The following is a 26,480-nucleotide window of genomic DNA, read 5'->3' as shown; positions in this document are numbered from 1 at the left end:
AGAAGCTGCCTTAGTCAAGAGAAACAAAAAGAAAGCTGCTCTATCAGCTAGCCCTAAAACAGATGCGTACACATGCACGAACTGTTACCAACCCTCCAGAATTGGCTTCGTTTGTCTTAGATTTTTCCCCGCCTCAAGACGAAACAGAAACTATTGACTCATCTAGGCGCATCCTTACGAGACAGAAGGAGCCATATGCATACACTTCACAGTCTCAATAAGGATTTTCAACGCTTAGCAGCATGTCAAAAGTTTAGAATTACAATCTCTCTGGGCATAACCAAAAAATCTGCAACAGGATGTCACAGAAATAATTGAGAAAAATTATCGGAAAAAGACTTTTCCAGCATTCGATCTAACTATCGTCAGGATTATAGATCAAGATAAGGCAACAAAATAGCTGGAAATGTCTTAGCTGCCATGGCGACGGCACTCCATCCTAGTCTCTGAAAACGTAAATTTGAGGATGACACAAAAAGTGCTCGTCTACAATGTCTATAAAGTAAGAATAAAAAATAATAGAATTCAAGGATCAAGAATATTTGCGGTGGCATTAAAACTAAGCTTTTATTAAGTCAATTTTTTTTTATATACATATTTTTTTTTTTAAATGGTAAATGTTAATTTAGTTAAATCTCCATCCCTGAAACAGCTAACTTGTCCTGCTAGGAATTTCTAGTTTTAAATTTTGTGTTATAGTTTTCCTTAAAAAAAAAAGAAAAGAAAAAAGAAATAAAAAAAAAATAATATATAAAAAAATAAATAATAAAAAATAAAGATCTGAATGTTTTAGATCCAATGTTTAGGGTTTTCCCCAATCATAACGACAGGCCGGGGCCAGAGTGGCTCCCAAACTGGAAGGACCCGGTTTTGAATCCTAAAGACTGGGATTTTTTAAATCGGGATCTTTAAGGTGTCCGCCCAGCTCTAATGGTTACCTGACGTTAGTTGAGAAAAAGTAGTTAGTTCGTCGTTATGCTGGCCACATGACACCCTCGTTAACTGTGGGCCACAGAAACAGAAGGCATGAAAATATGGAAGTTAAAATAGAGTTTTGCTTAGGCTTAAGTTCATTTTCAATAATGTTCAAAGACTTTTGTGATACACGGAACCAAACTGTAGGCTTAGTCGGTGGGCAAATATAGTTGATACATTTGATTATATTTCTTTTTCATTTTATCATTTTTTTTAAATTATATATGAATATGTATATAAGAATGTATATAGATAACCAAAATAGATTATTTTCTTGCAAAAGTTTAACTAAATTCATTGGACTGCCCTCATGAAATGTGCTGACGTTACAAAAATTTAAAGAACATAAGGACCGAAATGGTTGCTCAAAACGAGGCTGACTCATCTACTTATGCTTCTTCAAAAGAAAACAAATACAGGCTTAACTCTTTCTCTCCGTAATTATTTTCCTTGTTTCGATAGAATGATTCATTCTGCTCATTTGTATTTCACTATCCTGTTATAATTAAACTTCAATAACTTTTTTGTTTGTTAAATTAGAAAATTTGGTATTGAATTATAAGAGAATGCATGCTCTTTTTATACAACACAAATTAAAGTTTATAAATCTAAAAATCAATTCAATTTAATGGGGGTCAAATCAACGTTGGCATCGTCAATAAGAAGAGAAAGAGTTAATCGTTTAACTTGTAAATAGAAACATAGGTATCTTTTTTTAAAATATATTTTTTCTAACACAGAAATATTCAGAGTGGAATTCACCAGTTTTGGAATAGGAATAGCTGTTGGGAGTGGAGCTATCTTTGTAGTCGTTTTGGTCGTCCAATTGATACTTTGTAACACTGGGGTGCTTCTGTGGAGGCCAAGGTCAAGGTTTGCTCCTGATGAAACAAATCTCCAGCTTGAAGAAGCGCACACCTATGACCAAATTTTAAAAAAAGGTAACTTCATAAATAAATACAATAAGTCTTAACTGTAAGAGTATTTGATTAATTGTATTAGACGTTCGACCAGTATTGAAAATTTTTACATCCTAGACATAACCTTACACAGGAAAAGGGGGTTGATTGCAGCGAGCAGGCTTCAAACCCTTGATCAACAAGACCATTGAGTAATCCATGAATCATATCACAAACTAACAGTCATGTGACACTATCATTATTTCTAGGCTCTGGTTCTTATATTTATTTTTCAAGTTATTATATCTAGTTTTAATAATTTATATACGTGTTAAAATTAGAGCTTAGAGAGTAATTGGCTTAATTTTGGAGAGTATTAGAAATATGCTATTCGGATAACAGATAGTATTAATAGTGATGTGGCACAAATAATTATTTCGTTGCACAAGTAATTAAGGCGTTTAGGGTAGAGGTTATATATATATATGGTTCCTTTTGTCTCGAAAGGCAATGGATACAATGAGGCACTGGTTTTGGCTTAATCTTGAGACGGGGCAGAATCTGGTGTGGCTAGTCAAGCCAATTCTAGAACGCAGACTTTGTCACAATTCATACATGTGTATGCCTCTGATTCAGGGCTAGCGGACAGGGTAGCTTTCTTTTTTTCCCTCTCGATTAAGGACGCTTCCATTCTTTTGTTCTCAGCAAGGGTTGTATATATATATTGGCAGACGCCTCTGCGCTTTGTCTTGTACAGGTAACACTCAAAAAATGAAATAACACATTCGAAAGGCCAACAGTATAAATGTATTCGAGGCTTATGAACGTCATGAAGGGAACCGTCGAATGTTGTATTGTCTAAATATCTACTTCAGAAAACTTCATCCTACCTTACTCTAGAGCCGCCAAAAGTCTCCAGTGTTTACATTCGCCACACTTCAAATGTCGTCTTGTTTTTACTAGTCGCGACATTGTCACTAAGTCAAATACTTTCCCTTTTTATGAAACACATATTTTTTTCTGCCAATTCTTAATCTTGTCATAACGATACGATATATATATATATGTATATATATATATATATATATATATATATATATATATATATATATATATATATATTTATATATTTATATATATATATATGTATATATATAATATAAGTCAATGTATTACTTAACTTAATCCTGTGCACTCCCAGGGGAGCATAGGGCCGCAACCACACCTCTCCACCGAACTCGGTTCTGAGCAGCTTTCTTCATCTGCTCCTATGTCATTCCAGTACCCTCAGCTTTACTGATGACTGAACTCTTCGATGTTTACTTGGGTCTGCCGACTTTCCTCTTTCCTTGTGGGTTCCAGTCAAGTGCCTGCCTTGCAACATTGGTAGCTGGTTTTCGCAGGGTGTGTGTACTATCCAGCTCCATTTTCGTTTTGTGATGTCTTGGGCTATGGGCTTTTGTCTAGTTCTCTCCCACAAATCGATAGTAGTTATCTTTTCTGGCCACCTAATCCCTAATATCCGGCATAGGCATCTGTAGTCAATGTATAGTTTCTTATAAATGTTACACAGAAAGATAGTGGACTCAATTGAGATCTTTGCTTACAGCTCATCGAGACGGAGAAGTCAATGCTGGCTACGAGACAAGTGTCCTGACATCGCCAGATTGGACAGAGTACTCTACAGCCGAATCTGTTTGTGCATACGTTAATGCGAAACAGTTACCTCAACTCTAATGGTTTTTAGAAAATAAATTGGCAAATATTGTTTTGGTTTGTTTCAATTGTTTAACGACAATATTCTCTAAAGCATTTTGATATCTAGCTCTATAAATTGTATTTTTGTTATACATTATAAAAATATTATAAATGTCTAACGTTTTGTATAATAGAGTTATTAGAACTGTGAATTACAGTAGCTTTTTATCTCATCACACACAAAATAATTATACTTTCATTTCATACTGTTTTTTATAATTTCGATCTCCTAAACCTACATATTCATGCCGCTATTTCGTATTTTGGGAGGAAAAAAAACGCAAGCAAGGAAAATTACGCACCAAAAAAATTGTTCTTAATAAAGGAAGAAATATATTTTCCAAATTTTATAATTCACTTTGTTTGTCTGATTTTTTCTGTCTGTCTGTCTGTCTGACTTGTAAAAATCTTCTCGGATGAGTTGGTTGAGTGGTTAATCGCTCGCCTTCTGAACCTGCGTTTGTTGGTTCGAATATTCTTTGAAGACTGCGCTTTTGAATTACGGAATTTTTTAATTACGTTCCTGAGTCCACACAACTCTAGCCTGACCTTAGTTGAAGAAAAGAAAAAAGATGTTTGATCATTATGCTGCTCACGTGAAACCGCTGGCCCAAGAAACAGATGATCTTAACACCATCTGCACTATAGATCACAAGGTCTGAAAGATGGAAATTTATTTTTACCATCTCAGATCAAGCTGAAATTTTGCTCCATTAGTTCTTGTACCTAACAAAACAATAATCAATAATACAAAATATAACAAATTACTTTATTAATTATTGGTAATTAATAGTTTTAATAAATATTTAACAAGGGGAAGAAATTGTACTTGACAGATGTGGTTGTATAAGTTGAATTAGTCCCCTTTTTACTTTGTTTAGAGAATGTCTGTCAAAAGTTTGAACTAACAATAGATAGCTATGAAACCTATTTTTGTAAGCTATTCGCTGCCACAGTGGTTAGTGTATGTTCTTGATAAGGCGAGGGCCCTTCAGATCTAAATATAAGCCGTAGAACTATTGATTTTATTTTACAAAATACATTTAAAAATCTATCACGGCAACCTTTAACCCCACCTCGCAAAGATTAACTATTGTTACTCTAGAGTCTAAATCTATTAGAAAATGTAATGACATGACTTATCCAAACTAATTGATGAATTACATTTAATATAAGCTTTCGTTAAAAGTATTTTTTAAAATATTTTACATGTGTTGCTATTGAACATTTTATTGCTGCTTTATATATATACACTGAGGCTATTTTTAGGGAAGTACCGAAAAGTAAATACAAAGGTTTAAAGAAATCTTGCAATGTATCGAGAATTCCAACATGTATTTCATTTGCTTTATATACTTATAATAGAGACGTAATAACTGCGAGATTATACACAATATAATCCTTGTACTAGGAGAAGAGCATACATGTTATTTTCGTTCATTTATTCATTTATTATATTTTTTTTATGAATAAAAAGAAGTTTATGTTGAGGCTGCCACTGCAGTGCTAAGGGCTCTGGGCGAGTGTCAAATCAGGGCCAAGAATGTCTGCACGATGGGCTGAAGGTGACAAAAGATTCTCTTTATCGCGGGTACCCTTAAGACGTAGGGCCTGTTACCACTCGCCACCCTGAGGCCGCCTTTGGTTTAGCTACTAGACGCTGTGAGTCTAGAGTCTAGTATACCCATCAATATATTAAAACAAAATTGCTTCCTTAATAGTGCGTCATAGAACAAACAATAAGAACATAAAGAATACTTTTTAAAAACAAAGCTTATACGTGTAATTTTATCAATTAGGTTGCATCAGTCATATAATTAAATTTATAATAGATCTAGACCCACAACAATACATCTTTGCGATTAATAATATTTCTAACAATTGATTTTGTTTTACATTTTAGTATTTTTTATTTAACTTTCTCAATACGCTGTGATTGGACTTATTGGACCAGTTGGGAAAACGGGGAGGGGTAAGTAAGGGATATCTGGGGGAATTTTTCGAAAGTATTTATATCATTAAAAAAAAAGAAAAGAACGGGGAGCGACCCTGAATTCAAACTCATGGCTCAAGCCTCCCAAAACCGACATACTAACCACTCTGCTAGACTTCTACTGAGATGAGGTGTGGTAGTAAGGTATAGTTATCTATAGTTTATTTTAAACTTACTTTAAAGAGGCAATCTATAAAGGGACTAATTCAGCTTAAACCACCACTTTACTCTAGTACAATTTTTTTCCCTTATTTGAGATAACAAAACAAATTAATTGATTGCCGATAGTTAATAAACTAATTGGTTAATTTTGTTTATTACTTCTTGTGCGGTGGCTGAGCGGTAAAGCGCTTGGTTTCCGAACCGGGGACCGGGGCTCGAATCCTGGTGAAGATTCTAATGGTTACCTGACATTAGTTAGGGAAAAGTAAAGGCGGTTAGTCGTTGTGATGGCGACATGACACACTTTTTAACCATAGGCCACAGAAACAGATGAACTTTACATCATCTGCCCTATAGACCACAAAGTCTGAAAGGGAAACTTTACTTGTTTTACTTACTCTTGTGCTGTTAGGTAAAAGAAAAAAAAATTGCACATTTTTAGTTTGATCCAAGATTGAATGTCGGACAAATAACGTGTGCAAACGTTTTACCAGACAGACACACAGTCAGACAGACAAAGTGAGTTGATATAAGCTTCGTACAAATCATTAGATGATTTGTTGATAAATATGTTGTCAAGAAATGTACTTGTCAATGTTTAACAGATAATTAAAATAACAATTTTATTTTATATCTTTCTGTTATTATTTTAAATAGATAGATAATTGTCTATTTTATTCTGAAATGTGGGAGTTTTTTTTTTTAAAACCGATATATGATATAGTAATTGGGTGGAATATAGGTTTCCCCATTCAAAAAAGCTTCGTCTAACATTTTATGTCTATTATGGAAAATCTACTATTGAAATTAAGTTATAATTTGTTTGTTTAAAATGTGCATTTAATATTTTGTGTACTTACAGTTATTTTCATTCCTATAGCGGATTTCTATTATCTTTTCATTTAAACCAGTATCAGGTGAGTTGGAGGTCATCGGACATAGTTCTGTAAATACCCAACTGTGTTTTACCCCACAATGCAATAGTTACATGTATACAGCATCTAAATAATTAAATGGATTCACATATATGTGTCATTCATAGTTATCCAAAAGTTTCACTTTACGTTGATGCACCATAATATTACTACTACATTTATATAGTTTGTCCATTGTGGTTCGATGATGACTCCTTTTGTCATCTAGTGGGCTCAGGGCTTTGCACTGGGGTTTTATGCCTCCTAATGTGAGTGGTGAGACCTATGTGAGCCCGAAATGTTTGGCTGTACACTGGGCAGGTTATTCCAGCTGGAGCTAGTGTCATTCGCCTTGCTTTTCTTCTCTGGCGCTTTTCTTCTGCCAGCGCTGTTCTCTTTTCCTCAGCAATTTGTGCGCCAGTTTTCACAGCGCGACGCTATGATGTCATGTGCCTCTGTCTCCCAGGTGGCTGGGTTAATGTTGAACGCTTTTAACGAAGTTGTGAGGGTGTCCCTAAAGCGTTTTTCTTTATCCACCTTGTGAACGCTTTCCTTCCCTTAATTGGCCATACACGAGTAGTTTAGGAATGCGGCGGTCTTCCATTCTGCAGACGTGTCCTGCCCATCGCAGCTCGGAATGCATCAAGATTGTGTGGATGCTTTGCAGACCCTTTCTTTGAGGGAATTCAGTATCTGGTATTTTTTCTTGCAATATAACATTCAGTACTTTTTTAGACAGGTCACGTGGAAGTGGTTCAGATTTTTTTTGCATGTTTTCTGTACACTGTCCACGTTTTTGAGGCATAGAGCATTGTAGGGAGGATGACCGCTCGATAGACTCCTAGCTTTGTGTTTGTGGTGATACGTCGTCTGTTCCAGACATTTTTAGACATTCTGGCCTTGGCGACACGCAGGTCGATTTCATTATCGATCTTTCCGTTTCTGGAGAGTGTGCTGCCAAGATATGTGAATCTGTCCACTGCGTTTATATCATGCCCATTTATCTTGATGCTTGGATTACTACTACTAAAGCTGTAAAGAATGTTATGACTTCTTTAAACGTAATATAGCGTTCCAATGTTTAGGCTGGACGAGAGGTCAAGGCTGATCACAGGGGTATGACGTCGCATAATTAGATGAACAGTACAACTCTAGATGTACTTAATATCAGGTCACTCAGTTGAGGTCACAAAAAGCGATGAACAAAAAAGGCGGGAAAAAAAGGCGGGGGAAAAAAGGCGGGAAAAAAGGCGGGGAAAAAAAGGCGGGAAAAAAAGACTGGAAAATGGTTTAGGTTAAGGTTGTTTGCGAACTAGGCGTGAGTCTTAAATATTCTGGGGACGATTTGTATTAGCTTGGAATCGTTAATAAATTCATTTAGTGAAATTAGAGAAATAGTTTATTGTTAGAAATAGTACAAGGATCGTTACTATATATATAATTATTATTATTGTTCCAGTATCTAGATTGTATACAAGCTGTATCTACACATCGTAACAGTGTCATGTTTAAGAATGAAATTCAAAAACTTGTGTAAATCGCATCTAAAATCTTGTCTTTCCATTGTGTACTAGTGGTTAATGAAAGATCCTATATTAACTGCATCTCCGAATTCGCATATGTCAAATTGTTGTGGGAAAAAATACAACTCTAGTGATACTTATGACTAGCTGCCCTTGTGAGAAGTTTATAAATAGATGCTCTTAGGAGATATTTCTGAATAGGTGCCCGTAAAAAGAAAGATACTTATGTATAGCCGCCCTTAGGACATACTTATGTATAGATGTATAGCAGCGTCTTCTAGAAGGGAAAAGGCTTCCGTTTTGTTTCGATTAAACACAGCAGTTTGATTAATTTATATATATATATATATATATATATATATTAACACATTTTAACAATTTATTGCAATTATGTTTTGACTTACATAGTGTGAAGAATGATAAACACACCCAACATCAAGCAAGTACGTCTATATTTAGCCTATATTTTAACTGGGTCAACTCAACCATATTCCTACTTGGATATACATAAACCCGGGTATGCTATTCTGCCTCAAAGTGGCACTCGGGTGGAAAAGATCATTTGAGGAAGTGATTAGGCTAAATGAATAGCAAAACAAAACTCCTCTGGGAGTGTCCAATGGAATGCGAGAGCTTTCCCATTGCACGGTGCGGAGTTGAAAGAGAGTTTCCATGTCCCTATCCATAATCCATGAGCCGTTCCTCAAGGGACCGTTACACTAATGGCGAGTTCTGCAAGGTTAGCTTGGTACTACATAAGAAAATGTTGGAGATTCCCGGTGTACTCGGCCTTCGGCCATGCATTCTAGTCCATGCCCCTGGAGTGCCAGATATATCGGAAATAGTAATGCTTCACATAGGCATTGACTTGGATATCTTTCAGACAGAACGGTTGTTCAAGCAGGCTTACATGGCTAGAGCTCGAAGAGCCTTCGGCTAAGCTCTTTTGACAATCAAACGAATTTACATTACAGCCGAAATGTCGTTATAAATGTTGATATTTTGGAAATTGCGTGTTTTTTTTTTCTTAGAAATAAAACTGGTATAAGGGAAACTCCTTCATAGGAGAGAGTATTAATACTGTTGAAAATGTTTAATCAAGAAAAAACCCAAACATTTTTTTTTAATATAAAAATAATTTTTTGCCATAATCCTTTGCAACTAAATAAAAACGTGAACATTTATTTATTAAATGTATAGGTCGTACAAACTTGTGACGTGGCAACAAGCTATTGGTCTAAACTGCCCACAGGTTGTGACGTTGCAGTCAAGCTCAAGCCTTCTGTAACGATTGGTCGCGGTCAAGTCAGCCGCTCTAATTACCCAGGCCAGTGCTGGACGAGCTGTTAACCGTAAGGAGTGGCGATGGTCAATTGTGATGAGTGACTGTGCGGCGTCGTTTCAAGAAAGATCACGTCGGATTTGGTCAAATGTTCCGTCGGGATCTAGAGGGCCTTCGGAGACCCAATTGATCGAATTGGTAACAGTTCATTATGGATCAGTGCAATGCGGCTCAGTGTGGTTTTTAACACGCACACTACGACGGTTTGGTTTTGATTAGACACCTCACGAGTACGAGACAAAGTCTCGACCTACCATCAACTTAGGTATAGCGAGCCCAGTGCAGTGTGAAGTCTGGAACATTTTAACCCAGTGCAAGTCCGGGACGAGGCAAAAAGGCCAGTGGAGTTTGAAACAGCAGTACAGGAGTTGATTCGGCAACAGTGAAGCATTTGTACAGACAGTGCTAAATGTTGCCAGGTGTACCGTTTTGGCTGACATTTTAAAAGTTACTGCAACACCTATTTTTTGGTGCTTAGGAGTAAGTTGATCATTTAAGTGTCTGCTGTATGCTAAATAAATAAATTTTCTCTTGTGTTGCTTCACTTCTGCTGCCACGAATGTCATATGGAACTTATAGCGAGTATAGCACAACAGATATTTGGCACTAATTAAATCATTGGTTAGCAGACTATGCACATTTGTTAATATAAAACAATAATACACAGGCGAATCCAGACATAAGACTACATACGTGATTTAACAATGGGTTCCAGAATCACTTGTAAAATCCTACATCAAATATACTTAATGACGATATCTAATTATACTATAAACTATATAGATCGTAAGTCCTTCCTCTCCTAGGACCAATTAAGAACTGCGCGTCTGATCACATTGGCAGATTTAGACTGAGACTTGACTTACGCGTGAAAAATGAAGATTAAGTGTTCTTAGTGATCACTGCATGTCACAGTGATTCTCAAACAATGCTAGGACAGTTACGTTATTTTGGAGCCTGATGTCGCAGTTATCTATGTAACTGTATATTAATAGTACGGCGTTGATCACTATATTGATGACGTCATTACACTATTTTGTTTTCCTCTGTAGGCTAGGCGACTGATCTCCCCTTGTTGCTTGTCACTAGTTTTTGTCTTGTGACGTAGAGGTGTGTGTGGTTTTCGTCATTTATCGTCTGGTACAGTCTCTCCATTTTTGTACGTTGGTACAGCCAGACGTGTCTTGGGAGCTCTTGAATTTCTCCTTATGCTTATGTTACTGGATAGCCTTAGCATTAGCGTTGGACATTTTCTTGTTGGATTATCTTGACCCCTGTTTAGGGGTCTTATCGTCAAGTCTAAAGGTTTTAGCGTCAAGTCTAAGTAGTGATTTTAGCTTGGTGTCAAGTCTATGTGTTAGACTCAGTGTCAAGTCTTGGTGTCAAGACTTGTTTTTCCAGTCTCAATTTTCTATATTGAGAGTACAACTTTAGGTCTACAGTCAACAGGACTGAGGTCTTTCTCTCAGTTGGTCGTCTGGTGAGCAGGTTGATTTGTACATGAGTCTGAGGTTCAAGAATCCAGAATGCTTGTTGATGAAGTCAGACTTGATATTACAGTAAGAACTTTGAAACTGTGGTCATGGAACAGTATTTGATCTAGAAGAGAATTTTGTCTACTAGAGGATAGATCTACATATATTAACAGTTGTTGTTTTTGAGATTGAAGTGATCCATTGAACTACCTATTATAGCTAAGGTAATATATTATGTACTTCATAATTGTTTGAATGTTTTAAAGAGACTAATTGGATCATTTTAGATTACATATTATGGCATATTCATATTATTATTATTATAATTAATCATACATCAATTCATTTGTATGGTGTGCTTGTCAGGCTGAACTTGAGCTAAAATATTATAAGTTTAGAAAATAATAACAATAACACACATTGAAATAATATTTAATATTAATAAATATTCACATTTGAAATATCTAATAATAGTTTGATAAATACAAGAACAAGAACACAAGAACCTGACACCTGAGTTGTTAAGTTACAGAAGATGGTAGTGTCGTGTTGTGCAGTTTGCAGAAAGACCACATTTTGCTAAACAAGATAATGGTATTGTCCCTTCTGACGCAAAGTGACCAATGGATCATCTCATTGAAATAGGACGAGTGCCTGGGCATCAGCTATGGTTAAATAATGTCACCAGACCACAGTTCCAATCTCGCCACCTAGTTGATGTATCCACAGTAACGGCAAGTATCGATACAGTCTGAAGTCAGCAGCGTCGCAGGCTCTGACAAGGTGAAGGAATGTGTGATACAAACTGTCTAAGGCTTACCGGATCCTAGGTTTTCGTAAGGGTTGACTCTCGCAGCATTTTACCGTGTTTGGGTATAATTTCAAGGTAGCTGATGTTTGAATTCAGCGTTTTCCTTCTACTAGGTTGGTAGTCAGCTAATTCTAACGAGCCTCTCCAGTCCGAAGCTTACAGGTTTAACCGCCAGTTGGGTTCCAAAGGACTGTCAATGCCGGGGGTGAAAGTGGGGATAAGCACCCACTTTCCAAGAAATGCTCCCATGGCTTGCGTCTCTAAATGCCTCTGACAGTCAAATCCAGCTCCTGGCCTTCACGTGTGATTTTCTCAAAAATCCGGCGGAACTTGTTCTTACAAACTGACAGGAGAAGGGATGAAAGGCGGAACACTGGCGCCTCAAAACCAGTTTAGCTTCGTGTTGATGGGACACGTCAGCCTAAATAACGCAACCCATCTAGGAGAAGGAAAACTCTGACTCCAAACCTCCACTCTGTGGCGATACTCTCCCGTGTGGGTATCGGGGCTTGGAAATGACCAAGAGAAATAAATAACCCCACTGCCTTTCCACTTGCATTTCACTAAGTGAATAATAGTGGACCTTCCCCCCCCCCCTCTAGGTGCTTTTTGACAGAGGTCTGGATTGCACTACACCAGACGGAGGTCCTTGTCTCACTACATTCTAATACTAGACATAAACCCATCATGAAGTGTTTTTTTTCTAAATCTGGTGAATGTGATATCGTGAAGGGGCCTGGATCCAGGATGTGACGATTCCACAGAGCATACCCAGCATACATTACACCCGGACTAAACTACAAACAACCAACCATCAAAACACATTTACTAAATAACACCTTAACAAAAGAATCAAATCCACTGGAGCTCAAAGTAGGCACGCTTGAAACAATCGAAAGCTATCGAAAAACAGCTATCCATATTTATACAGACGGATCGGCTTTCAAAGCTACCATCAATGCTGGTCTTGGTGCCTTCCTGGTCTTCCCTAAAGATAAACACTTTGAGATAAGCGCACCCTGTGGTGATTACTGCTCAAACTTCCAAGCCGAAATTGAGGCAATTACCATAGCACTCCAGACAGTGGAAAACAAATTATATGAAGGAGTGCAACCACCATCAGATATTGTTGTCTTTACAGACTCCCAATCTACTCTGCAAGCACTTAACAGCAGCACCTCAAACAGCCCAAGAGAGTTGACAACACTCATTGTGATAATCCACCAGATGATATCAAAATTAAATATCAATATTACACTACAGTGGATCCCTGGACACATTGGCATCATGGGAAATGAAAAGGCAGATAAGCTATCAAAGGCAGGTTCATCTATGGAACAACCAGATAGACCTGTTAACTACCTCACCCTAAGGTCAATGTTAGTCAACAATCACAAAGAGGAGTGGCTCAACCAATGGGCATCAGGAAACACAGGCAGAGCCATGTACAGAGAAATGACTACGCCTAACAAACTGGACAGTATTAACTTCCTCCCCCGCAAAGAACAATCTACAATCTTCCAACTAAGAACAGGACACACACCACTATTAAATTACCACCTGAACAAAATAAACTCCACACAACTACCCCTTTGCAGACATTGCGCCCACCCCTTTGAAACCGTAAACCATATCCTCTTTGAATGCCCCTCCCTAATCCACATTAGGCAGACCCTACTTCCACTACAGCCCAACATAACCAACACCCTTTACGGCAGTGCTGAACAGCTGAAGAAAACAGCACATATTTTTTCCTTGGCACAGTCTGCAAAAGAGCTCAGCAGCTCAGCAGCAATAAAGCTGGCTAGAAGAAGAAGAAGAAGAAGAAGAAGAAGAAACCGCCAGTTACTTTTCCCTTTCTCCTGTTAGTGGAATTAGTTCCACCAGGCTCAATATCCGAACCAAACGTAACTTTCAGGAGTTGGACATGTTGTCAGTCTATGTGAGAGGCATATCATTTGAAACATTGTGTATGTAGCGGAATGCTTGTATCCATTAACGATTCCGTCGCCAAACACGTTTCGCAACATAAGGATTAGTGAGTTGAATTTTTAACTCTTTCTCTCCTAATCGACGATACCATCGTTGATTTTAATCTCATTATATTAATTTAATGTTTAAACTTGACTTCGAATTATATAAAAAGAGCATGCATTCCCCTTATATTCTAGACAAAATACAACATTTTCTGATAACAAATAACAAAGCTATAGCTATTAAAGCTTAATCATAACAAGGTAGAGAAATAGCAATGAGCAAAATGAAGAATTCTTTCAAAACGTGGAAAAATAACTGCGGAGAGAAAGAGTTAAATTACATATGAGGAGTAAGTAAATGTTTTATTTAAAAGTCAACTAACGATAAATACAATTAGTATTTAACAACTTACTATCTTAACTTGTATTAATAAATAATGAGTAAAAAAAAAATTCATGTATACATTGCTGTAAGCACTGAAGTGGTAACAATCATACTATAACACAAATAAAGCTTTGAAAATATTCTGTAGAATCAGCGTTTATAGCGTAGCGTACATTAATTTCATTTAGCAGGATACAAATTGTGTTGTTTAATGACAACTGTGTACGTGTATTTGTAATTTTAATGACTTATGCTCTTGTTTGTCATTTGACCAGACCTTAAGAGGAAATCACACTTATAAAGATGTTAGAAAAGATATCAATTTATTCCGCTTCAACTTACAAAGATGTTAGTAAAGACATCACTTTATTCCGTTTTAACGTATCCTGTAGGCACATTATTGTCTAAGTAGTGTGAAGATCAGAGATTCCCAACATTGTTCAGTCTTCTAGGCTGCATTTCAACCAAAACAAATCTAACGGAGTGAGTCTCCGAGGCTTTATTATTGACAGTGAGCATCCTCTATGGCCGGATAGTGGAAATCAAGGATATGGCCGGCTGACTCTAGTTTGGGAATCACTGAAATAGATCGTAGTATCGTAAATGCTACTTAGAAGTGGACTTTCAGGAGAAGTGTTAGGTGTTTGAGTTTTGCAAAAACAATTTACACATTTAAAAAAAAATGCAAACTGATTGTAAATGTTGGATGCGCTGATGTATGTATTGAGCATTCACTCTAGGAGAATATTTTTGTACAATGGGGAGTTTCTTTTTGCTGATTATATTTGGATTATACTTAGACTTAGGATCTTTACAAGGTAAATATATAATTTAGAAGTGCAGAACGAGGCAGAGAGAGAGAGAGAGAGAGAGAGAGAAAAGCGAGAGAAAGCTGAAGATAAATTATGATTTGATTTGATTTTTTTTATTTGAGGCACATCGGCACAATTTAGGCCATGTCGTGCCTGCAGTCCCTTAAGGACTACTCTCTCTCTAAACAACAAGGGCCAGATTCTATACAGTCATATCATTAAAATCAAGGTCTATTCACAGTTAAAATAGTAAAGGTAGTAAAAATTTAAATATTTGGTAAAAATCTAATGTAAATAGTGCATGTTCACAAATTCATAAATCAGATCTTCGTAGATAGCCCCACTTCCCGGATAAAGCCCAGTACCTTCCCAGGGTCGACATTATCAAATAGTGTTTTTAAATTAGTGGCTCTAAAATATTTCTCCCTGACATCCTGGTATCTGGGGCAATCAACGAAGATATGTTCCACGGTGAGGCGAGAGTCACAGTACTCACAAAGTGGGGGTTCCTCTCTCTTCAGTACGAAAGAGTGCGTGATGTAGGTGTGGCCAATCCTAAGTCTGGACACACTGGCGGATCCAGGGGGGGGGCGGTAGGGGCGATCGCCCCCCCCCCACTCGGCCGACCCCCCCCCCACGGGGGGGGGGCGGACGAATTTTAGTATAGAATTCACACAATTTGTATACGAATTTATTACTTATGGTAATAATATATACTAATTATTTATATTTCAACCTATTTTTAGATTATTTCGCCCCCCCCCCTTCTAGTATTTTGGCCGATTTGGTAGGGTCGGGGGGGGGCGATGGCATCAATCCGCCCCCCCCCCCACCATAAACTTTCGAGTGGGGCGAGGGCGGTCCTATCTATTTGTAGAAATCACAGCTTACTAACAGAATCAATTAAATATCTATATGATTAAAACTTGTTATTGGTATTTTAACCGGTCTTTATATTATGTCGTTCACCTGTTGGCCGATTGGAAGGGGAGGAGCGAATACCTCTACCGCCCTTCCCATCTAAACCATTTGTGTGTGGGGGGGGGGCGGTCCTACTTTTTGGAGAAATCATAGTATGTGAACAAAATTAGTCGAATATCTATATAATATAAACAGGTGGAAGTGTGATACATGCAATCACCTTCCCCTTATCGGACAAACCAATACTTTTTCTTTTTGTATTATAGTAAGAAATTATAAAATTAAAAAAATCTGTCACTAATATAATTTATATATGCTATAAAGTAAATTCTTACATCGAGTCGCCCAACCCCTATTCTTTAATGCAAAATGCAATCATTAGCAGGAATTATAAAAAGGAGCGAGTATTAATCGTTTTCATTTTACCGCCCTTCCCCTTTCCAGACAGAGTTTGTGTAATTTCACATGAATTTATCATAACTATTTTAAGAAAGACTTTGCTTTGGAAAAGTTATAATTCAAACGAAATTTTTCAATATAACAGTCACGGTTGAGATGAGTTCAAAAGCCAGATAATCTTTTCCTAGTCGACTTTTTCCAACCTTTACTCTATCTCATATTTTTCTAGTTAAATAAATTTAGGCCTATAACTCACAATTTATGCTTAAATTTTATTGAATATTAATAATCGAATTTTTTTTCGGCGGCGATCCTCAAAGCCTTAACTTAAATATGTGGGGTATCTTATCTTTTTAAAGAACAAATCGGTTGTATTTGCAATGTATTAGAATATTTTTGCACATTATTCAAAAGGTCCTTTATAATAGAATGAATAATGAGCTGTAGGTCAGGAGAATGCGTTACTGCAATAAAGAATGCCAGAAAACGCTTTTAGCGTCGAGGCTTCGCCCCTAACCTCACTGATGAATAATAAGCTGTAGATGTCAGGAGAATGCGTTTCTGCAGTGAAAAATGCAAGAAAACGCTTTTGGCGTGGGGGCTTCGCCCCGAACCCCACTAATAAGTAATGAGCTGTAGATGTCAGGAGAATGCTTTTCAGCCGTGAAAATTGCAAGAAAACGCTTTTGGCGTCGGGGATTCGCCCGAACCACACTGATAAATAAATGAGCTGTAGATGTCACGAGAATGCGTTTCTGCAGTGAAAAATGCAAGAAAACGTTTTTGGCGTCGGGGATTCGCCCCGAACCCCACTGAGGAAGCTTACAGCGCTCTTCCAGGCCCCCAAGCTTGCAAGAGAAAGGCCTCAACATGACTGGGTTTTTTTTCTGTTTTTTTTTCGCCGAAGATTGAGAAACAGTCTTATTTTATTCTCACGTATGGAATATATATATATATATATATGCTGTATGCACGTTTATGCATAGGGTTAGGGTTTACTGGGCGTTAGGGTTAGGGTTTGGAAAAAAATCGCCCCCCCCCACTCCAAAGTTCTGGATCCGCCAGTGTCTGGACATGGTCGTGCTACCACGCCTTGTCAGACCCTTAGATGTGGGCCGCCACCTGACATCCGCCACCATCTGCCTGAGTTTACTGTGAGTCTCAGCCTCCCATCGGTTCTGCCACTCTCAAAAGGTGGCAGAGGCAATACTTTGTCTCAGGTCCGAGCAGGGAATTTGGGTTCCTGACACCGCATGATTTAGGGCTCTCTTTGCTTCTCTGTCTGCGGCTTCGTTTCCCTCAATGCCAACATGGGAGGGGACCCAGATGAAGGTGACATCCCTACGGTCGGCTGTTATTTGGTCCAACAGCTTCAGATAAATTATTCGGTGAATTGCTTTACAGATGGATAGACTACAAAGTAAAGTTCCCCTTTAAGGCCATCTATATCTTTTGCCAACGGTTAGCAAGCAGGGTGTCAAGTGGCCAGCATAAGGACCCCAACCCCACCTTTATTTCCCCAACTAAAGTGAGGTAGCCATTAGAGTTGGGTGGACGCAGGAGCGCCTTGAACATCCCGAAATTCAAAATCCCAGTCTTCACCGAGATTCGAACCCAGGACCCCAGGTAAAGAAGCCATAGATGTACGAGATCTTTCTTGGACATAGTATATGATTCCGAAAAAAAAAAGTCTCTACAAACTTTTGGGCTGGAGAGTCTCATGACGTCATTTAACTCTAAGCTATTTTGCCGCCAAGTTTTTAAAAAATGTAATCACTAGTCTTTCCATAGTTGCATAAATAAACGCTGTCGTTCCGTGTTGACGAGCTTGTTATGATACTAGCGTTCTCTGCATGATTTGCTCCTTTATAATGTTTGAGATTGCACGATATGCATTTCTTAGACGAATGCTTGTATAAATATTCATATGAAATTATTATTTAAATTATACCGTTTTTTTATGCATATCAATTTATTAGAACCAAGCAAGTCCTGCGAGGTTGGAGATGTTTGCCAGTACAAGTGTCTGTGCACTAGTCAATGTCAAGATGACTTCCAATGTACCAAGAAAGATAAATGTAAAAGAGGATGGTTTGGTTACAGATGTCAATATCGTAAGTAGTTCTTTTAGTCCATACAGCTCCTCCTACAGACCAGTATCACTAACCAGAGTTCCAACTTCCGTATGCTAAGACAAATTAGTACAAGTGCTCCTTCTTTCCTAGTGCTATAAGAACATGGAATGGGTTGCCTGAACTAGCCAGAAAAATCAGTGACTTGGCAGAATTTAAGTCATTGATTAACAATTGATAATTAGATTCATGACGCGTAGGACGTAATCAACATCTTTTTTTTTTTTGAGGTAACATCTCTATTTTAAAAGATAAGATGTTGTGGTCAAAGTAGAACACAATCAAAGATGACCACGAAGTTCAATCTTCGGTATGGAAAGCCAACTGCACAAAAGACAGGGTAAACTGTCTCTGTCTACGTTAGCACTTCCTATTCATAGTTGTTCGTCTATCTCTATATATAGGGTGCGTCAAAAAAATGTATACACACTTTGAACTGTCATAGACAATTTATTTCCCGTTCTACAACACTAAATTTCTGGACATCTCAGGTCATCGACGAAACTGTTGCTCAAGAACTTGGCTAGATAGCTGTTGTTCTTACTCACGGAAGCATAATCATACACAATACGCTGCCTACATGAATACTTCCCGCGTTTGTGGTGGCAAGGATGAAATTATGGTGATGTCTCCAATACTTCCCGCTACTATCACTATTCACTTCCGAGAACGTCTGCTTGACCCTCCATTAGTTTACAATCCGGGTCAACGTCTATCTCTATCCCTGCTATTCAGCGGTTGCATTCACCGCAACGTACTGGAGTGTAAAACTATCGCAGCTGCTACCTCACAAACTGTCCTTATTCGGATATCCCTGACACCAGATTCAAATTCGCCTTTTACCTTTACGCACAGACCATTCCCTGTTAGATTAACCTTTGCCGTGACATTAAATAAAGAACAAGGCCAAACATTCACTTGTATGTTGCTCTCTCCAGAGTTACTTCTCTTCATTCACTCACAATCGTTTGCCCAAACCCACTTCATTTGGACAACTGTGTCTTTCAGGAAGTGTTCACCCGTCACTAAATAGAGGCGTATGCTACGCCGTTGGTCGACTAGTATTATTTAAAAGAGCTTTTGAGATTTTTTTATCTCTTGTTTTCACCGCCATGGGAGTGTTTTTCAGCGCACAGCTCATCATTATATTCTTAAGTATTCTATGAAACGTTTTGTAGTCTTCACGTACTTTCGTTTTCTTCCTGGTTAAAGTCAAGTGCTCTTATTTGAAGCACATGTAAATTTTATCTCAATGTATCTTAAAACTTTAATCTCTTTGTGTGTCTATGTGTGTGTTAGTGGATGTGTGTCTGAAAATTATATCTATAGAACACTTAGCTAAAAAATAAATAACGTTTTTAGGATTAATAGCTAAAATGTTGTTGTTTTTTTCTTTAAAGGAATGTATTTCGTTTGTAATGATAACTAGTTGATGTATTATATGTAAAAAAAAGTAAAGTTTCCCTTTCAAACCTATGAGGCAGATGATGTAAAGATCTGTTTTTTTATGACCTACGATTAACGAGGGTGTTATGTGGCCATCATAACGACCAACCGCCTTCGCTTTTCCCGAACTAATGCCAGGTACCCATTTGAGCTGGGTGGACTCAGAGGCGCCCCAATAATTCCGAAATTTAAAAAATCCCAGAACTCCTAAGGAAAAAAAAGTGTTTTGACTGTTTCCGTAAAAACGATTTTCAAATTGCGCTGTCCGACTGTCAGTCTGTCTTGGTGTTATCTAAAAACTAAAACAAAAACAAACAAAAGAAATGCTTAGAAGATTCATTTTTAAATGTTAATTTTGGGTAAAAAGTAGCTCACGTCTACTTTTATATTGGGCCTTAACTTTATTAGGTGTGATCAGTCCGTCCGTCTGTCAAGTTTTTTTCTAAAAAAAATATATATAAATTAGAAAAGTAATTTCATTAATTAAGTGCAGTTTATGGCAGATTCGACTTTTGACTGAAATTTTTTAAATAAAAGAGTAGCAGTATAGTGCACTGTGGACACCTCAGAATGAGCATTTTTAGTAGTTTTAAATACCGGAAATAATGGTTGGATCCGCTGGTGAAGCTCACAGCGCTCCCCTGGCCCCCTTGCTGACAATGGTGGGGTTTTCTTTGTTTTTCCACTAACCTCATGAATACCTTTTCTAGGGTACCAAAAAAAAAACCAACTTCTGAAATAATTAATGGTCAGAATGAAATTAAGATCAATTACGTACATACACCCCCCCCCCAACCATAAAAACACGCCACACTGAAAAATAATGCTAAATATATCCATGAATCTGTGCAATTAAAAATATTGTTATCAATTGTTTTTGTTTAGCGCATTTTCATGCTTTTAGCTTTCTCACTAAGTTAAGATAAATTTGCAAAATTTCAACTTCATCCGAAATTGGGTGGGGGGAGAAATAACGTTTCACTAGACAGACAGACAGACAGACAGAGTGAAATAATATAAGCTTTTCAATTAATATCATAATTATTTAAAAAAATCATTATAAAATGTGTTTTGAATATTTTATACTTTTTTTTTAATTGCCCCCCCCCCAAAAAAAAAATATGAACATTTACAGAAGGTTTTGCTGTGTCAGGGGCAACGATTAAAACCATTCCTCTAGGACGAAAAACTGATTGGCTACTTGATCAAGATGATAACACCTGCTATTATGATCCATATTTGAAATCTGTAACATGGACATGGGCAGAGTTTAAAGTCATTCCTCTAACCTGGACGAGGATGGCTGTAACGGACCTACGTGAGTTGAGCCAACCCCACCCACACACATAAATATACACACCTACAACAACAACTTATAATTTTTTGTTGTTAAAATCATGCATATCATCTATGACCCAGAATCAAAATTAGATTTTATGTTTCACACAAGATAAAAAATTTTAGTTATTAGTTATCATTGATTTGTAGCAATAGTTTACCAATAAGTCGTTGCTACGTCAAAGTTCTGACGTAGACATTTGAAATGGTCGTGTAGAGTTGTGAAATAGCACTTGGAACCCTAAGGCCAGCAAAAGCGAACAAAAGCTCCCTTCTACCTGCCTGAATAACAGGTGTACTCGTCGCATACACCGTTCTGTCTGGCGAGGGGCTAATACAAGTGAATGAATCATAATTCAAATGATGGGGGAGGGGGAATATACAAGAATAATAGATAGACGTCAGCGACCATGACGTCGGCCACGAACTAGGGAATGCAGAGAGTGCCCGTTCAAGGGACGCAACTCTTGACTAAGCAAAAAGCAAGGGGAGGTAATGTATTAATCTCACTTAAACGCAGTCTCGATGCGTTAGAAAGATCATCAAGGCGATCAGCCGAAATAACAGAAATAAAATAAGATGTACACATCTGTACAAGGTTGCGACACTGATCAATTGACGCAATGTAGAGATAACAATATGAATACATGGTAGACACAAGTTAAAGCAATTAAATATGTACACACGAAATAATGTTTCCGACTTACGCAGGTGAGAAATAACATATTACGCACATATTAAGTTTATATGACATAAGCTAAGTCGAAATCACAAAAGTCCAGTAGTGAAGATAATCTTACCACAGGGTCTAAGTGAAAAGAACAAGAGTAAGGGAGCGCAATGAATTTGAATCTGTAAATGAACGCTCCCTCTACGTTCTAAATAAAATGTGACGACTGCTCGCAATTGGAGAAGTTTGAGCCGTATAAGCCGCACGGCCGGGACTTGGGGTTGGGATGGACAGTGACAGGTCACGCGATAAGTCCAGATGGACAGTGTGACGTCCGGTCAAGATTACCTCTTCCCACTCATTCGCCAATGAGGTTTTAAGAACACCTTGCTCAGCGGGAAGGGCCGTCACAGTATTTAATATATCGCTCCTGCGGCCAATGACATTTCTTTATCTATAATATAAAGCAGAGAGTAAGGCGTATGTATGCATGTATGATGTCCCGAATAAAATCAAACTCGTTTGACCAATATTGTTAAAACTTGGCATACTTTATTTTTCGATCTTGACGGAGACCGTAGTTTATGATTAATATCCCTACCGTAACGGAGGGCCCAAAAAATGGACTAAAAGTACCTAACTGTATCTCTATAAAAAAAACTTTTAACAAATCGGGTAAACCCGTTTTCACAGTATTTTATGTTTGATATGAATATGTCTGCTGAACGGGTAAACCCATTTTCAATCTCAACATTTATTTTCGTGGCAAAATAAAAAAAAAATGTGAAGGGAACATTCTTCATGTTTGACATAAACCTAAAATCAATCCAGTAGATCAATAATACCCAAACTAAGGCCCGCGGGACATATTCGGCTAGTTGAGTTTTAAAAAATAACCAAGTTAAGTGAAGAGACATGAGATTTTTCAACTTGTTTAGACTCACTGCTCAATGTGACGCTGCAGTTCATGAAAGAAAACTCAACTAAGACGTCTTCATGTCTAAATGAGACGCTCGCTGAAGTAACCAACAAAACTCTAGACAGGCGATGTAATGATGATGTCAGGATAACATCTTTAACTTTATCAGGAAATCTGTCATCTTTATGTTCTTTTTATATCAGTGGAGGTAAGTGACTATCTATCTATCTATCTAACTATCTATCTATCAACCTATCTATCTATCAACCTATCTATCTATCTATCTCTCTATCTATCTATCCATTCATACATAAATCCACCTATCTATCCATCCATGTATCTTTGTATGTATGTATCTATTTATGTTTGTATGTATGTATGTATGAATGTATCTATCTATCTAATTAAATATCTTATTGTGCTATTTACCTTATTATCACGGGACCTGTACAGAAATACAACTTCCGTCATTAGAGATAAATTATATCCTGTAGTAGAAGAGCCATCCTTTCTCATATCATAAGCAGAAGGGCCGAAAGCATGCATAAATACATGTTACTAGCTTAATTATATCACTTCATTTTAAATAACACTTTTAGGTACTATTTTAAATGAATATGAATGAATATTGCGTATTATATAGTATTAGTTTCAGTTCTTTTTATGTTTACTAATGTTTGTAACTCGTCAGAAGGTTGTTTTCACAACATGCCAAAGATGTGCCGTTTGTTAAGATATACACGTAATTAGCGACATGCTAGACGTCATACGATCGATTCAAGTGTTTTATCTGTCCATAACATATTTCGAACAGTGTGATATATTTGAGGTTTCTGTTGCTATGCACAAACCTTTTAAAAACAAGATTAAACATCTAAGAACGTAATTGAAGATTGAGCATCTAAAGATGTGATTAAAGATAAAACATCTGAAGATGTGATTAAAGATTTAAAGTCTAATGATGTGAATAAAAATAAACCATCTAAAGATGTGATTAAATTTTGAACATCTAATAATTCGATTACTGATTAACACCCGAAATGATGTGATTAATGATGTTACATCTAATGGTGAGTGCTAATTAAATGTGAAACTCCCAAGATTATAATCAGGTGTGCTCTTTTGCAATCAAATGCACGTTATAGAATGGAACTTATGTTTCGAATAATGGCGTATGCGTAATAGGGACCATTAAACCAGAAAAAAAAGGGTGTCTTTTTGAACATGTTACATGGGATGAGCAAATCGAAATAGTTTTAATTGTAATGTGTATTAAAATGTAGAGAATAAAACTCTTTTGTCACATCTGAATTGTTATAAACAAGGTAGATACTTTGGTATTTTCGCCCCCCCCCCTAAAAAAAGGAGATTTAAAAAATTTGATTTTTCGCTTTTAGAAAATAAAAACGTAGCCGTTGAATCAGAACTTTGAATGGACTAAGATATTATGATATCGGATTTTTCACTATCTTTTCTAGTTTACGAGATCTAAACGGGACGGACGGACGGACAGACATTTCACACCAAACTAATAGCGTCTTTTCCCCTTTCGGGGGCCGCTAAAAAGCACACACAAAAAAAAACACATATATCATTAATCATCTCGAGCTATTGTTTGGGTAGTCGAATCCAAAATAAAAGCATGTGGGATAAAGTAGTTCATGATTGGACAACTTAGAGGCAGACCACTAACCTCGCCGAGAGCAAGCATATCCATTGTCCGCAGGTTGTCCATTAAGATTTTCTTTTCGCCGATCACGTCTTTCTTCGGCAGTGGATTTTCAATTGGTCCTCAAATGTGAATCCACGGCCTCTATAAGTATATCCATATTCTAAATTACTAAAGAGGAAGAAGTGCAAACGTTGTCCCACTCTAGTTTCTGCTCTTTCGCAATGTCTTTACTTTCTTACACCAGGTAGAAACATTGCATACAAACAGAACGCCACGCAGTCATCAGTCTATCCTGGCTTTGAAAAGTACACAGCTGACTTAGCTGTAGATGGAGACACTAACTCGAACGTTTTTGCCGGCAGCTGCTCTCATACTAACGAGGAGACGTCCCCAAGTTGGAATCTAACTTTACTAAGCGGCTACGTTATGACACGGGTAATCCTTTATAACAGAGGTAGATACACGATGTCATTTCAGCCTGCTTAAAAAATAACACAAAAATTGTGTACTTTTTGTATTTAAAAAAATGTTTTGAAATTAGTAGCTGTGACTGTCCTCGTATGTGGCTGGATTGGTTTCTAGAGGGTGATTATTTGATTGTGAAACACACTGGGTCATCAAAGATAAATCGGAAACAGGCACGCAACAAACAGACAACAGAGATACAATAATGTATGACTTACTATATATATATATGCTGTACGCGCGTTTATGCGATTATGCATAGGGTTAGGGTTTACTTGGCGTTAGGGTTTAGAAAAAAATCACCCCTCCCCAGCACTCCAAAGTTCTGGATCCGCTAGTGTTAACGCCCCTGTTCAAAATAGTAAAATTAAGTATGTTTAATTACTATATTACTAAAACTTTGCATATAGATTTTTTTTTTACACATTTTATTTACTCTTTATCTACAGATAATTTTTCAGAACGTCTTCTTAAGTTTGCAATAAATACATATGATATGAACGGAGAAGTGGTTGGTTTCTATGGAGATAAAGAATCATCAGCCAAACCCATCTTTTATATCAATTTTAACGAAAGTATGAAAACTACGGTTAAATATCTTCACATACATCTATCCGGAAATATGAAAATACTCACATTATGTGAAGTGGAGGCATATGGAGGTCAGTGTGGAGATAAATGGATAGTATATCATTAATACAATATTTAGAATTGAATATACTCGACTATATTCAAAAATTCTTTTTTTGATGAATTTTATTAAATTATACGTAGGTATTTATTATCTCAAAACTGTGACCCACATATTTTGCCACATCCGGCATAACGATTGTCCGCCGGTGGTCGATTAAGATTTTGCTAGTAGTTTAAAATAAATAGAAAAATACTTTTTTAAAAAAGTTTGTCTAAGGGGAAGAACATCTAAAAAAAAAACGATTTTAAATTTAATGTTAATTTATTTATTTTTTTACGATTTTTTGTTTTGTTAGATAAAATAACGCATAGGACGAAATCATCTTATTTTTTTTTTGAAGTAAATGCAATATTATATAAGAAAAGATAAGAGAATAAATTATTGTTTATAATTTCAAACTGATCCGAGAGTGTGTGTGTTATCTAAGGAGGATAAAACCAAATATTTGGCCATATTAATGAATAAAAAAAAATTAATTTGTTGGTATAATCTAACAAAATAATTACCGGTAATTAAAATTACAGCTTTTATATAGCGCTAAGCTTGTAGCTGAGGACATTAAAGACATTTGTCAATCTGCCAGTGCTCAAAACTCAAATTTTGATGGCTGCACACAGATGTTTGGCAAGAACTTTACGTGTCAGGCTTCGCAAAGGAGAACTCAAACTCCCAGAAACCCATCGGCAAGGTCTGCACCCAGACCAGAGAGAGAAGTCCTGATGGTGTTCAGAAGAATGCGACAAAACCTGATACAGCAGTTGGTGGACCCCTGCTAGCTGAAAATCATCGACGGGGCCTG

The 26,480-nt window shown here is 37.1% G+C and overlaps 2 protein-coding genes and 1 long non-coding RNA gene across 3 annotated transcripts in view; 2 read left to right on the top strand and 1 right to left on the bottom strand.

Annotated features, from left to right (window-relative positions):
• Positions 1-3,985, top strand: part of LOC106063275 (uncharacterized) — a 31,646-nt gene extending 27,661 nt beyond the window's left edge. The window contains exons 13-14 of the mRNA XM_056028585.1: positions 1,716-1,916; positions 3,484-3,985. Coding sequence (XP_055884560.1) covers positions 1,716-1,916; positions 3,484-3,611 — 329 coding nt within the window. The 3' untranslated portion in view covers positions 3,612-3,985. The remainder of the gene's footprint in view (positions 1-1,715; positions 1,917-3,483) is intronic.
• LOC129926198 (uncharacterized) lies at positions 939-25,844 on the bottom strand. The gene is made up of 4 exons (XR_008777849.1): positions 25,791-25,844; positions 14,556-14,792; positions 1,738-1,893; positions 939-1,002 (listed from the first exon to the last, which is right to left on the bottom strand). It is a non-coding gene; the product is annotated as an uncharacterized LOC129926198 (long non-coding RNA).
• LOC106050328 (uncharacterized) overlaps positions 14,786-26,480 on the top strand; it is a 28,044-nt gene continuing 16,349 nt past the window's right edge. The window contains exons 1-6 of the mRNA XM_056028586.1: positions 14,786-15,031; positions 18,325-18,459; positions 21,059-21,241; positions 22,870-23,058; positions 24,767-24,976; positions 25,437-25,649. Coding sequence (XP_055884561.1) covers positions 14,971-15,031; positions 18,325-18,459; positions 21,059-21,241; positions 22,870-23,058; positions 24,767-24,976; positions 25,437-25,649 — 991 coding nt within the window. The 5' untranslated portion in view covers positions 14,786-14,970. The remainder of the gene's footprint in view (positions 15,032-18,324; positions 18,460-21,058; positions 21,242-22,869; positions 23,059-24,766; positions 24,977-25,436; positions 25,650-26,480) is intronic.

The sequence above is a fragment of the Biomphalaria glabrata genome, chromosome 5 (genome assembly GCF_947242115.1).
Source record: "Biomphalaria glabrata chromosome 5, xgBioGlab47.1, whole genome shotgun sequence".
In the NCBI taxonomy this organism is placed as follows: domain Eukaryota; kingdom Metazoa; phylum Mollusca; class Gastropoda; family Planorbidae; genus Biomphalaria; species Biomphalaria glabrata.
The sequence above is the reverse complement of the archived record's forward strand: the minus strand, read 5'-3'. Positions and strand labels throughout refer to the sequence as shown.